The sequence below is a fragment of the Hemitrygon akajei genome, chromosome 1 (assembly GCF_048418815.1).
Source record: "Hemitrygon akajei chromosome 1, sHemAka1.3, whole genome shotgun sequence".
Lineage (NCBI taxonomy): Eukaryota > Metazoa > Chordata > Chondrichthyes > Myliobatiformes > Dasyatidae > Hemitrygon > Hemitrygon akajei.
The window spans coordinates 68,706,599-68,722,112 of record NC_133124.1 but is presented as its reverse complement, the minus strand read 5'-3'; the positions used below and the strand labels follow the sequence as shown (position 1 = coordinate 68,722,112).

Sequence of the window (15,514 nt, the reverse complement as noted above, 5' to 3'; positions counted from 1 at the left end):
CACTCCCTCCCTCCATACCATCCCATCACACACTCCCTCCATAGCGTCCCATCACACATTCCCTCCGTACCATCCATCACACACTACCTCCCTCCATACCGTCCCATCACACACTCCCTCCCTCCATACCATCCCATCACACACTCCCTCCATAGCGTCCCATCACACATTCCCTCCGTACCATCCATCACACACTACCTCCCTCCATACCTTCCCATCACACACTACTTCCCTCCATACCGTCCCATTACATACTTCCTCCATACCGTCCATAACACACTCCATCCCTCCATACTGTCCCATCACACACTCCCTCCCTCCATACCGTCCCATCACACACTCCCTCCCTCCATACCATCCCATCACAAACTTCCTCCATACCGTCCCATCACACACTCCCTCCGTACCGTCCATCACACACTCCCTCCATACCATCCATCACAAACTCCCTCCATACCGTCCCATCACACACTCCCTCCATACCGTCCCATCACACACTCCGTCCCTCCATACCGTCCCATCACACACTCCGTCCCTCCATACCGACAGTCACACACTCCCTCCCTCCATACCGTCCCATCACACACTCCCTCCCTCCATACCATCCCATCACACACTCCCTCCATAGCGTCCCATCACACATTCCCTCCGTACCATCCATCACACACTACCTCCCTCCATACCTTCCCATCACACACTACTTCCCTCCATACCGTCCCATTACATACTTCCTCCATACCGTCCATAACACACTCCATCCCTCCATACTGTCCCATCACACACTCCCTCCCTCCATACCGTCCCATCGCACACTCCCTCCATACCGTCCCATCGCACACTCCTTCATACCGTCCCATCGCACACTCCCTCCATACCGTCCCATCGCACACTCCCTCCATACCGTCCCATCGCACACTCCCTCCATACCGTCCCATCGCGCACTCCCTCCCTCCACACCGTCCCATCGCGCACTCCCTCCCTCCATACCGTCCCATCACACACTCCCTCCATACCGTCCCATCACACACTCCCTCCATACCGTCCATCACACTCTCCCTGCATACCGTCCATCACACACTCCCTCCCTCCATACCGTCCCATCACGCACTCCCTCCATACCGTCCCATCACGCACTCCCTCCATACCGTCCCATCACGCACTCCCTCCATACCGTCCCATCACGCACTCCCTCCATACCGTCCCATCACGCACTCCCTCCATACCGTCCCATCACACACTCCCTCCATACCGTCCCATCACACACTCCCTCCCTGTTACTATCCCATTCCACACTCCCTCCTTCCTATCCCATCGCTCCCTCCTTCCTGTCCCGTTGCTCCCTCCCTGCCTCTGTGCTGGCCTGCAAATCTTTCCTGCAAACACATGTGTTCTTGTTAAGCAGACTCATGTGTGGCATCTTGTCAAAGGCCTTCATAAAAATCCAAGTAAACATCTTGCCTGTTATTTCCTCATAGGATTCTTACAGTTTGGGCGCATAAACCATATAACAATTACAGCATGGAAAGAGGCCATCTCGGCCCTTCTAGTCCGTGCCGAACGCTTACTCTCACCTAGTCCCACTGACCCGCACTCAGCCCAAAACCCTCCATTCCTTTCCTTTCTAATTTTACTTTAAATGACAATATTTGAACCTGCCTCTACCACTTCTACTGGAAGCTCGTTCCACACAGCTACCACTCTCTGAGTAAAGAAATTCCCCCTTGTGTTACCCTTAAACTTTTGCCCCCTAACTCTCAACTCATGTCCCCTTGTTTGAATCTCCCCTATTCTCAATGGAAAAAGCCTATCCACGTCAACTCTATCTATCCCCCTCATAATTTTAAATACCTCTACCAAGTCCCCCCTCAACCTTCTACGCTCCAAAGAATAAAGACCTAACTTGTTCAACCTTTCCCTGTAACTTAGGTGCTGAAACCCAGGTAACATTCTAGTAAATCTTCTCTGTACTCTCTCTATTTTGTTGACATCTTTCCTGTAATTCAGTGACCAGAACTGTACACAATACTCCAAATTTGGCCTCACCAATGCCTTGTACAATTTTAACATTACATCCCACCTCCTATGCTCAATGCTGTGATTTATAAAGGCCAACATACCAAAAGCCTTCTTCACCACCCTATCCACATGAGATTCCACCTTCAGGGAACTATGCACCAGTATTCCTAGATCACTCTGTTCTACTACATTCCTCAATGCCCTACCATTTACCATGTATGTCCTATTTGGATTATTCCTACCAAAATGTAGCACCTCACACTTATCAGCATTAAACTCCATCTGCCATCGTTCAGCCCACTCTTCTAACTGGCCTAAATCTCTCAGCAAACTTTGAAAACCTACTTTATTATCCCCTTAAGGAAGCCTTGCTGACTTTGGCCTACTTTATCATGTGCCTCAAGAACTCAGAAACCTTGCCCTTAATAGTGGACAGCAATATATTCTCAACCACAGAAGTCAGGCCAACCAGCTTGTGATTTCCTTTCTTCTGCCTCCCTTTCTTCTCAAAGAGTGGAGTGACATTTTCTGTTTTTCATGCCAGCTGAACCATTCCATAATCTAGCGATTCTTGAATGATCATTACTGTTGCCTCCACAGTCTCTTCAGCTCCCTCTTTCAGAACCCTGGGGTGTATTCCATCTCATCCAGGTGACTTATCTACCTTCAGACCTTTCACTTTCCAACCACCTTCTCCTTAGCAATAGCAACTACACTCACCTCTGCCCCCTGATAATCTCAAATTTCTGACATACTGCTAGTGTCTTCAACAGTGAAGACTGATGCAAAATACTTCTTAAATTCATCTGGTATTTCACTGTCCCCCACATTACTACCTCGAACATTAATGGGGTTAACATTAAAGGTGCATAATTGTTGGTATGGATATGATATACCGAAGTGCCTAGGGAGGACACAGAGCAAATCTCCCCCTATCTGTGGAGGTTTTTATGCTGATTCACAGCCTCCCAGCTGCCCTGGCAGTTGGATGCAGAATACATGTGAAGTTCGCGGGTGGAGCAGGTATACCCTAGTGTGAGAAGCTGTAGCCCACAAATACGTGTGTGGCAGGATCATTAACAGGGCAATGGTGTAAGGTGAGGTCGTTACCTGTGTGAGGGTATGCAGAAGGTTGTGGTGGGGTCCTTAACCAGGCAATGATGTACAGGAGGGAGTACAGTGGGGTTATTGCCAGCAATGGTGTACAGGAGTTACTACGGTGGGATTATTACCAGTAATGGTGTACAGGATGGAGTACGGTGGGATTATTACCAGTAATGGTGTACAGGAGTTACTACGGTGGGATTATTACCAGTAATGGTGTACAGGATGGAGTACGGTGGGATTATTACCAGCAATTATGTACAGGATGGAGTACAGTGGGGTTATTACCAGCAATGGTGTACAGGAGTTACTACGGTGGGATTATCACCAGTAATGGTGTACAGGAGTTACTACGGTGGGATTATTACCAGCAATGGAGTACAGTGGGATTATCACCAGCATTGGTGTACAGGATGGAGTACGGTGGGATTATTACTAGCAATGGTGTACAGGAGGGAGTATGGTGGGATTATTACCAGCATTGGTGTACAGGATGGAGTACGGTGGGATTATTACTAGCAATGGTGTACAGGAGGGAGTATGGTGGGATTATTACTAGCAATGGTGTACAGGAGGGAGTATGGTGGGATTATTACTAGCAATGGTGTACAGGAGGGAGTATGGTGGGATTATTACCAGCATTGGTGTACAGGAGGGAGTACGGTGGGATTATTACCAGCATTGGTGTACAGGATGGAGTACGGTGGGATTATTACTAGCAATGGTGTACAGGAGGGAGTACGGTGGGATTATCACCAGCAATGGTGTACAGGAGGGAGTACGGTGGGATTATCACCAGCAATGTTGTACAGGAGGGAGTACGGTGGGATTATCACCAGCAATGGTGTACAGGAGGGAGTACGGTGGGATTATTACCAGCATTGGTGTACAGGATGGAGTACGGTGGGATTATCACCAGCAATGGTGTACAGGATGGAGTACGGTGGGATTATTACCAGCAATAGTGTACAGGATGGAGTATGGTGGGATTATTACCAGCATTGGTGTACAGGATGGAGTACGGTGGGATTATTACCAGCATTTGTGTACAGGATGGAGTACGGTGGGATTATCACCAGCAATGATGTACAGAAGGGAGTATGGTGGGATTATCACCAGCAATGGTGTACAGGAGGGAGTACGGTGGGATTATTACCAGCAATGGTGTACAGGATGGAGTACGGTGGGATTATCACCAGCAATGGTGTACAGGAGGGAGTACGGTGGGATTATTACCAGCAATGGTGTACAGGATGGAGTACGGTGGGATTATCACCAGCAATGGTGTACAGGAGGAAGTACGGTGGGATTATTACCAGCAATGGTGTACAGGATGGAGTACGGTGGGATTATCACCAGCAATGGTGTACAGGAGGGAGTACGGTGGGATTATTACCAGCAATGGTGTGCAGTATGGAGTACGGTGTGATTATTACCAGCATTGGTGTACAGGAGGGAGTACGGTGGGATTATTACCAGCATTGGTGTACAAGAGGGAGTACGGTGGGATTATCACCAGCAATGGTGTACAGGAGGGAGTACAGTGGGATTATCCCCAGCAATGGTGTACAGGAGGGAGTACGGTGGGATTATTACCAGCATTGATGTACAGGATGGAGTACGGTGGGATTATTACCAGCATTGGTGTACAGGAATGAGTACGGTGTGATTATTATCAGGAATGGTGTACAGGAGGGACTTCAGGGGGATTATTGCCAGCAATGGTGTACAGGATGGAGTACGGTGGGATTATTACCAGCATTGGTGTACAGGATGGAGTACGGTGGGATTATTATCAGCAATGGTGTACAGGAGGGACTTCAGGGGGATTATTATCAGCAATGGTGTACAGGAAGGAGTACGGTGGGATTATCACCAGCAATGGTGTACAGGATGGAGTACGGTGTGATTATTATCAGCAATGGTGTACAGGAGGGACTTCAGGGGGATTATTATCAGCAATGGTGTACAGGAAGGAGTACGGTGGGATTATCACCAGCAATGGTGTACAGGAAGGAGTACGGTGGGATTATTACCAGCAATGGTGTACAGGAGGGAGTACGGTTGGATTATTACCAGCGTTGGTGTACAGGATGGAGTACGGTGGGATTATTACCAGCATTGGTGTACAGGATGGAGTACGGTGGGATTATTACCAGCATTGGTGTACAGGAAGGAGTACGGTGGGATTATTACCAGCGTTGGTGTACAGGAAGGAGTACGGTGGGATTATTACCAGCGTTGGTGTACAGGAAGGAGTACGGTGGGATTATTATCAGCAATGGTGTACAGGATGGAGTACGGTGGGATTATTACCAGCATTGGTGTACAGGAAGGAGTACGGTGGGATTATTACCAGCAATGGTGTACAGGAGGGAGTACGGTTGGATTATTACCAGCGTTGGTGTACAGGATGGAGTACGGTGGGATTATTACCAGCATTGGTGTACAGGAAGGAGTACGGTGGGATTATTACCAGCATTGGTGTACAGGAGGGAGTACGGTGGGATTATTACCAGCAATGTTGTACAGGAGGGAGTACGGTGGGATTATTACCAGCATTGGTGTGCAGTATGGAGTACGGTGTGATTATTACCAGCAATGGTGTACAGGAGGGAGTACGGTTGGATTATTACCAGCGTTGGTGTACAGGAGGGAGTACGGTTGGATTATTACCAGCGTTGGTGTACAGGAGGGAGTACGGTGGGATTATCACCAGCATTGGTGTACAGGAGGGACTTCAGGGGGATTATTGCCAGCAATGGTGTACAAGATGGAGTACGGTGGAATTATTACCAGCATTGGTGTACAGGATGGAGTACGGTGGGATTATTACCAGCAATGGAGTACAGTGGGATTATCACCAGCATTGGTGTACAGGATGGAGTACGGTGGGATTATTACTAGCAATGGTGTACAGGAGGGAGTATGGTGGGATTATTACCAGCATTGGTGTACAGGATGGAGTACGGTGGGATTATTACTAGCAATGGTGTACAGGAGGGAGTATGGTGGGATTATTACTAGCAATGGTGTACAGGAGGGAGTATGGTGGGATTATTACTAGCAATGGTGTACAGGAGGGAGTATGGTGGGATTATTACCAGCATTGGTGTACAGGAGGGAGTACGGTGGGATTATTACCAGCATTGGTGTACAGGATGGAGTACGGTGGGATTATTACTAGCAATGGTGTACAGGAGGGAGTACGGTGGGATTATCACCAGCAATGGTGTACAGGAGGGAGTACGGTGGGATTATCACCAGCAATGTTGTACAGGAGGGAGTACGGTGGGATTATCACCAGCAATGGTGTACAGGAGGGAGTACGGTGGGATTATTACCAGCATTGGTGTACAGGATGGAGTACGGTGGGATTATCACCAGCAATGGTGTACAGGATGGAGTACGGTGGGATTATTACCAGCAATAGTGTACAGGATGGAGTATGGTGGGATTATTACCAGCATTGGTGTACAGGATGGAGTACGGTGGGATTATTACCAGCATTTGTGTACAGGATGGAGTACGGTGGGATTATCACCAGCAATGATGTACAGAAGGGAGTATGGTGGGATTATCACCAGCAATGGTGTACAGGAGGGAGTACGGTGGGATTATTACCAGCAATGGTGTACAGGATGGAGTACGGTGGGATTATCACCAGCAATGGTGTACAGGAGGGAGTACGGTGGGATTATTACCAGCAATGGTGTACAGGATGGAGTACGGTGGGATTATCACCAGCAATGGTGTACAGGAGGAAGTACGGTGGGATTATTACCAGCAATGGTGTACAGGATGGAGTACGGTGGGATTATCACCAGCAATGGTGTACAGGAGGGAGTACGGTGGGATTATTACCAGCAATGGTGTGCAGTATGGAGTACGGTGTGATTATTACCAGCATTGGTGTACAGGAGGGAGTACGGTGGGATTATTACCAGCATTGGTGTACAAGAGGGAGTACGGTGGGATTATCACCAGCAATGGTGTACAGGAGGGAGTACAGTGGGATTATCCCCAGCAATGGTGTACAGGAGGGAGTACGGTGGGATTATTACCAGCATTGATGTACAGGATGGAGTACGGTGGGATTATTACCAGCATTGGTGTACAGGAATGAGTACGGTGTGATTATTATCAGGAATGGTGTACAGGAGGGACTTCAGGGGGATTATTGCCAGCAATGGTGTACAGGATGGAGTACGGTGGGATTATTACCAGCATTGGTGTACAGGATGGAGTACGGTGGGATTATTATCAGCAATGGTGTACAGGAGGGACTTCAGGGGGATTATTATCAGCAATGGTGTACAGGAAGGAGTACGGTGGGATTATCACCAGCAATGGTGTACAGGATGGAGTACGGTGTGATTATTATCAGCAATGGTGTACAGGAGGGACTTCAGGGGGATTATTATCAGCAATGGTGTACAGGAAGGAGTACGGTGGGATTATCACCAGCAATGGTGTACAGGAAGGAGTACGGTGGGATTATTACCAGCAATGGTGTACAGGAGGGAGTACGGTTGGATTATTACCAGCGTTGGTGTACAGGATGGAGTACGGTGGGATTATTACCAGCATTGGTGTACAGGATGGAGTACGGTGGGATTATTACCAGCATTGGTGTACAGGAAGGAGTACGGTGGGATTATTACCAGCGTTGGTGTACAGGAAGGAGTACGGTGGGATTATTACCAGCGTTGGTGTACAGGAAGGAGTACGGTGGGATTATTATCAGCAATGGTGTACAGGATGGAGTACGGTGGGATTATTACCAGCATTGGTGTACAGGAAGGAGTACGGTGGGATTATTACCAGCAATGGTGTACAGGAGGGAGTACGGTTGGATTATTACCAGCGTTGGTGTACAGGATGGAGTACGGTGGGATTATTACCAGCATTGGTGTACAGGAAGGAGTACGGTGGGATTATTACCAGCATTGGTGTACAGGAGGGAGTACGGTGGGATTATTACCAGCAATGTTGTACAGGAGGGAGTACGGTGGGATTATTACCAGCATTGGTGTGCAGTATGGAGTACGGTGTGATTATTACCAGCAATGGTGTACAGGAGGGAGTACGGTTGGATTATTACCAGCGTTGGTGTACAGGAGGGAGTACGGTTGGATTATTACCAGCGTTGGTGTACAGGAGGGAGTACGGTGGGATTATCACCAGCATTGGTGTACAGGAGGGACTTCAGGGGGATTATTGCCAGCAATGGTGTACAAGATGGAGTACGGTGGAATTATTACCAGCATTGGTGTACAGGATGGAGTACGGTGGGATTATTATCAGCAATGGTGTACAGGAAGGAGTACGGTGGGATTATTATCAGCAATGGTGTACAGGAAGGAGTACGGTGGGATTATCACCAGCAATGGTGTACAGGATGGAGTACGGTGGGGTTATTACCAGCATTGGTGTACAAGAGGGAGTACGGTGGGATTATCACCAGCAATGTTGTACAGGATGGAGTACGGTGGGATTATCACCAGCAATGTTGTACAGGAAGGAGTACGGTGGGATTATCACCAGCAATGGTGTACAGGATGGAGTACGGTGGGATTATCACCAGCAATGGTGTACAGGAGGGAGTACGGTGGGATTATTTCCAGCATTGGTGTACAGGAGGGAGTACGGTGTGATTATTACCAGCAATGGTGTACAAGAGGGAGTACGGTGGGATTATCACCAGCAATGGTATATAGGATGGAGTACGGTGGGATTATCACCAGCAATGGTGTACATGAGTGAGTACATAGAAACATAGAAAATAGGTGCAGGAGTAGGCCATTTGGCCCTTCGAGCCTGCACCGCCATTCAGTACGATCATGGCTGATCATCCAACTCAGAACCCTGTACCTGCCTTCTCTCCATACCTCCTGATCCCTTTAGCCACAAGGGCCATATCTAACTTCCTCTTAAATATAGCCAATGAACCGGCCTCAACTGTTTCCTGTGGTAGAGAATTCCACAGATTCACCACTGTCTGTGTGAAGAAGTTTTTCCTCATCTGGGTCCTAAAAGGCTTCCCCTTTATCCTTAAACTGTACCCCTCGTTCTGGACTCCCCCAACATCGGAAACAATCTTCCTGCATCTAGCCTGTCCAATCCCTTTAGAATTTTATACGTTTCAATAAGTTTCCCCCTCAATCTTCTAAATTCCAGTGTCTATAAGCCTTGTCGATCCAGTCTTTCTTCATATGAAAGTCCTGCCATCCCAGGAATCAATCTGGTGAACCTTCTTTGTACTCCTTCTATGGCAAGAATGTCGTTCCTCAGATTAGGGGACCAAAACTGCACACAATACTCCAGCTGTGGTCTCACCAAGGCCTTGTACAACTGCAGTAGAGCCTCCCTGCTCCTGTACTTGAATCCTCTTGCTATGAATGCCAACATACCATTTGCCTTTTTCACCGCCTGCTGTACCTGCATGCCCACTTTCAATGACTGGTGTACAATGACACCGAGGTGTCGTTGCACCTCCCCTTTTCCTAATCGGCCACCATTCAGATAATCTGTTTTCCTGTTCTGCCACCAAAGTGGATAACCTCACATTTATCCACATTAAATTGCATCTGCCATGAATTTGCCCACTCACCTAACCTATCCAAGTCACCCTGCATCCTCTTAGCATCCTCCTCACAGCTAACACTGCCGCCCAGCTTCATGTCATCTGCAAACTTGGAGATGCTGCATTTAATTCCCTCGTCTAAATCATTAATACATATTGTAAACAACTGGGGTCCCAGCACTGAGCCTTGCGGTACCCCACTAGTCACTGCCTGCCATTCTGAAAAGGTCCCGTTTATTCCCACTCTTTGCTTCCTGTCTGCCAACCAATTCTCTATCCACATCAATACCATACCCCCAATACTGTGTGCTTTAAGTTTGCACACTAATCTCCTGAGTGGGACCTTGTCAAAAGCCTTTTGAAAATCCAAATATACCGCATCCACTGGCTCTCCCCTATCCACTCTACTAGTTACATCCTCAAAAAATTCTATAAGATTCATCAGACATGATTTTCCTTTCACAAATCCATGCTGACTTTGTCCGATGATTTCACCTCTTTCCAAATGTGCTGTTATCACATCTTTGATAACTGACTCTAGCATTTTCCCCACCACCAATGTCAGGCTAACCGGTCTATAATTCTCCGGTTTCTCTCTCCCTCCTTTTTTAAAAGTGGGGTTACATTAGCCACCCTCCAATACTCAGGAACTAATCCAGAATTTAAAGAGTTTTGAAAAATTATCACTAATGCATCCACTATTTCTTGGGCTACCCCCTTAACCACTCTGGGATGCAGACCATCTGGCCCTGGGGATTTATCTGCCTTTAATCCCTTCAATTTACCTAACACCAAATCCCTACTAACATGTATTTCCCTCAGTTCCTCCATCTCACTAGACCCTCGGTCCCCTACTATTTCTGGAAGATTATTTATGTCCTCCTTAGTGAAGGCAGAACCAAAGTAGTTATTCAATTGGTCTGCCATGTCCTTGTTCCCCATGATCAATTCACCTGTTTCTGACTGTAAGGGACCTACATTTGTCTTAACCAATCTTTTTCTTTTCACATATCTATAAAAGCTTTTACAGTCAGTTTTTATGTTCCCTGCCAGCTTTCTCTCATAGTCTTTTTTTCCTTTCCTAATTAAGCCCTTTTTCCTCCTCTGCTGGACTCTGAATTTCTCCCAGTCCTCAGGTGTGCTGCTTTTTCTGGCTAATTTGTATGTTTCTTCTTTGGACTTGATACTATCCCTAATTTCTCTTGTCAGCCATGGGTGCACTACCTTCCCTGGTTTATTCCTGGGATGGCAGGACTTTCATATGAAGAAAGACTGGATCGTCTAGGCTTATACTCACTGGAATTTAGAAGATTGAGGGGGGATCTTATTGAAACGTATAAAATTCTAAAGGGATTGGACAGGCTAGATGTAGGAAGATTGTTTCTGATGTTGGGGAAGTCCAGAACAAGGGGTCACAGTTTAAGGATAAAGGGGAAGCCTTTTAGGACCGAGATGAGGAAAAACTTATTCACACAGAGTGTGTTGAATCTGTGGAATTCTCTACCACAGGAAACAGTTGAGGCCGGTTCATTGGCTATATTTAAGAGGAAGTTAGATATGGCCCTTGTGGCTAAAGGGATCGGGGGTATAGAGAGAAAGCAGGTACAGGGTTCGAGTTGGATGATCAGCCATGATCATACTGAATGGCGGTGCAGGCTCGAAGGGCCGAATGGCCTACTCCTGCACCTATTTTCTATGTTTCTATGTTTCTATTCTTTTACCAAACTGGGATGAACAATTGTTGTTCATCCACGCGATATTTAAATGCTTGCCATTGCATATCCACCGTCAACCCTTTAAGTATCATTTGCCAGTCTATCTTAGCTAATTCACGTCTCATACCTTCAAAGTTACCCTTCCTTAAATTCAGAACCTTTGTTTCTGAATTAACTATGTCACTCTCCATCTTAATGAAGAATTCCACCATATTATGGTCACTCTTACCCAAGGGACCTCGCACGACAAGATTGCTAACTAACCCTTCCTCATTGCTCAATACCCAGTCTAGAATGGCCTGCTCTCTAGTTGGTTCCTCGACATGTTGGTTCAGAAAACCATCCCGCATACATTCCAAGAAATCCTCTTGCTCAGCACCCTTACCAATTTGGTTCACCCAATCTATATGTAGATTGAAGTCACCCATTATAACTGCTGTTCCTTTATTGCATGCATTTCTAATTTCCTGTTTAATGCCATCGCCAACCTCACTATTACTGTTAAGTGGCCTGTACACAACTCCCACCAGCATTTTCTGCCCCTTAGTGTTATGCAGCTCTACCCATTCCGATTCCACATCCTCCAGGCTAATGTCCTTCCTTTCTATTGCGTTAATCTCCTCTCTAACCAGCAATGCTACCCCACCTCCTTTTCTTTCCTGTCTATCCCTCCTGAATATTGAATATCCCTGGATGTTGAGCTCCCATCCTTGGTCACCCTGGAGCCATGTCTCTGTGATCCCAACTATATCATATTCATTAATAACTATGTGCACATTCAATTCATCCACCTTGTTACGAATGCTCCTTGCATTGACACACAAATTCAGGCTTGTTTTTACAACACTCTTAGCCCTTATACAATTATGTTGAAAAGTGGCCCTTTTTGCTTTTTACCCTGGACTTGCCTGCCTGCCACTTTTACTTTTCACCTTACTACTTTTTGCTTCTACCCTCATTTTACACCCCTCTGTCTCTCTGCACTTGTTCCCATCCCCCTGCCACATTAGTTTAAATCCTCCTGAACTGCAGGACTTCCTTGACATTTCTATTTTCCTCTTCCTTGACCCTAACACCCTGGTTTCCTTCCCCTTGCCAACTCAGTTTAAACCCTCCCTAACAGCTATATTAGTACTTTGGGTTTATTACTAGGGAAGGATGTACAGGAGGGAGTATGGTGGGATTATTACTGGGGAATGGTGTACAGGAGGGAGTAGGGTGGGATTATTACTGGGAAATGGTGTACAGGAGGGAGTATGGTGGGATTATTACTACGGAAGGATGTACAGGAGGGAGTATGGTGGGATTATTACTGGGAAATGTGTACAGGAGGGAGTACGGTGGAATTATTACCAGCAATGGTGTACAGGAGGGAGTACGGTGGGATTATTACCAGCAATGGTGTACAGGAGGGGGTAAAGTGGGATTATTACTGGGGAATGGTGTACAGGAGGGAGTACAGTGGGATTATTACTGGGGAATAGTGTACAGGAGGGAGTACGGTGGGATTACTACTGGGGAATGGGGTACAGGAGGGAGTATGGTGGGATTATTACTGGGGAATGGGGTACAGGAGGGAGTGCGGTGGGATTATTACTAGGGAATGATGTACAGGAGGGAGTATGGTGGGATTATTACTGGGGAGTGGCGTACAGGAGAGAGTACGGTGGGATTATTACTGGGGAATGGTGTACAGGAGGGAGTACAGTGGGATTATTACTGGGGAATAGTGTACAGGAGGGAGTACGGTGGGATTATTACTGAGGAATGGGGTACAGGAGGGAGTACGGTGGGATTATTACTGGGGAATGGGGTACAGGAGGGAGTATGGTGGGATTATTACTGGGGAATGGTGTACCGGAGGGAGTACAGTGGGATTATTACTGGGGAATGATGTACAGGAGTGAGTACGGTGGGATTATTACTGGACAAAGATGTACAGGAGTGAGTACGGTGGGATTATTACTGGGGAATGGTGTACAGGAGGGAGTATGGTGGGATTATTACTGGGAAATGGTGTACGGGAGGGAGTACGGTGGGATTATTACAGGACAAAGATGTACAGGAGTGAGTACGGTGGGATTATTACTGGGGAATGGGGTACAGGAGGGAGTACGGTGGGATTATTACTGGGGAATGGGGTACAGGAGGGAGTATGGTGGGATTATTACTGGGGAATGGTGTACCGGAGGGAGTACGGTGGGATTATTACTGGGGAATGGGGTACAGGAGGGAGTACAGTGGGATTATTACTGAGGAATAGTGTACAGGGGGGAGTACGGTGGGATTATTACTGGGGAATGGGGTACAGGAGGGAGTACGGTGGGATTATTACTGGGGAATGGGGTACAGGAGGGAGTACGGTGGGATTATTACAGGACAAAGATGTACTGGAGTGAGTACGGTGGGATTATTACTGGGGAATGGGGTACAGGAGGGAGTATGGTGGGATTATTACTGGGGAATGGTGTACAGGAGGGAGTATGGTGGGATTATTACTGGGGAATGGGGTACAGGAGGGAGTATGGTGGGATTATTACTGGGGAATGATGTACCGGAGGGAGTACAGTGGGATTATTACTGGGGAATGATGTACAGGAGTGAGTACGGTGGGATTATTACTGGGAAATGGTGTACGGGAGTGAGTACGGTGGGATTATTACTGGCGAATGGGGTACAGGAGGGAGTATGGTGGGATTATTACTGGGGAATGGTGTACAGGAGGGAGTACGGTGGGATTATTACAGGATAAAGATGTACAAGAGAGAGTACGGTGGGATTATTACTGGGGTATGGGGTACAGGAGGGAGTATGGTGGGATTATTACTGGGGAATGGTGTACCGGAGTGAGTACGGTGGGATTATTACTGGGGAAAGATGTACAGGAGTGAGTACGGTGGGATTATTACTGGGGAATGCTGTATAGGAGGGAGTACGGTGGGATTATTACAGGACAAAGATGTACAGGAGTGAGTACGGCGGGATTATTACTGGGGAATGGTGTATAGGAGGGAGTACGGTGGGATTATTACAGGACAAAGATGTACAGGAGTGAGTACGGTGGGATTATTACTGGGGAATGGTGTATAGGAGGGAGTACGGTGGAATTAATTGTGGGGAATGGTGTATAGGAGGAGTATGGTGGAATTAATTGTGGGGAATGGTGTACAGGATGACATATAGTGGGATTCTTACCTGCAATGGTGATACCAGAGTGTTGATGCATTGAGGTTTTTGGTGACTAGTGTCAGGGTGAAGTGTGTACTGTCTGTTCCATTCTCCTCTGCACTGTTGACTTGAGGCTCCAACCTTTCCCCTTTGCATCTAGATCGCAAGTTCATCATTGGCAATGCTCGGGTGAGCAACTGTGCCATTATCTTCTGCAATGATGCCTTTTGCCAGATGTGCGGGTACTCAAGGGCAGAGATTATACAGAAACCCGCTACCTGTGACTTCCTGTACGGCTCACGGACCAAGCGATCGGCCACTCTCCAGATCACCCAGGCCCTTCACAGCTCTCAGGGGCGGAAAGTGGAGCTGCTGCTCTATAGGAAGGATGGTGAGAATTCAGGCAAACTTCCAGGGCTACTGATAGTTGCAGGAACTGTGAGTGAACAGAGAAGGTGGGTAAGGATACTACAGTGGTGGGTATTCATCTTTATCACAGGAGACAGTAGGTGCTGGTGGAACTCAGCAGGTCTGATAGCACCTGTGTGGGAGGGAATAGACAATCAACATTTCAGGCCAAAACTTCTCATCTGGACGTGTAGGGTAGACTGTCTGTGTCTCCCCACAGAGTCTGTCTGACCCACTGAGTTCCTCCAGCACTTTGTTCTGAGGAACCACAGTGAATGTGTGCAGAGAGATGGTGGAGAACAGAAATAAAGGGAACCATTCAGATCACTGGAACAGGGCTGGGATTTGTTTCATGGCAATGACTGGGACCAGAAGCACACCATGGTGTCCATTTGCTCAGAGGTCCAGGAAGCAGGTCCTGGAGGTCCACTGACAAAGAGATATAGAAATGGCAAATTTATTTCAGAAGCAGGTCTCACTAGCTGGTGTAAATATCACGTTTTCCTAGAGTGTTACT

At 47.3% G+C, this 15,514-nt stretch overlaps 1 protein-coding gene across 6 annotated transcripts in view; it reads left to right on the top strand.

Annotated features, from left to right (window-relative positions):
• LOC140727475 (voltage-gated inwardly rectifying potassium channel KCNH6-like) overlaps nucleotides 1-15,514 on the top strand; it is a 286,713-nt gene that overhangs the window by 214,773 nt on the left and 56,426 nt on the right. For 4 of the 6 annotated variants that reach the window (XM_073044805.1, XM_073044826.1, XM_073044815.1 and 1 more), the window contains one exon: nucleotides 14,750-14,980. The exons of 1 other annotated variant lie outside the window; for it this stretch is intronic. In XM_073044805.1, the coding sequence (XP_072900906.1) occupies nucleotides 14,750-14,980 (231 nt within the window). Of the gene's footprint in view, nucleotides 1-14,749; nucleotides 14,981-15,514 lie in introns of those variants that run through there. One more of the 6 variants, XM_073044853.1, reaches the window with a different exon arrangement.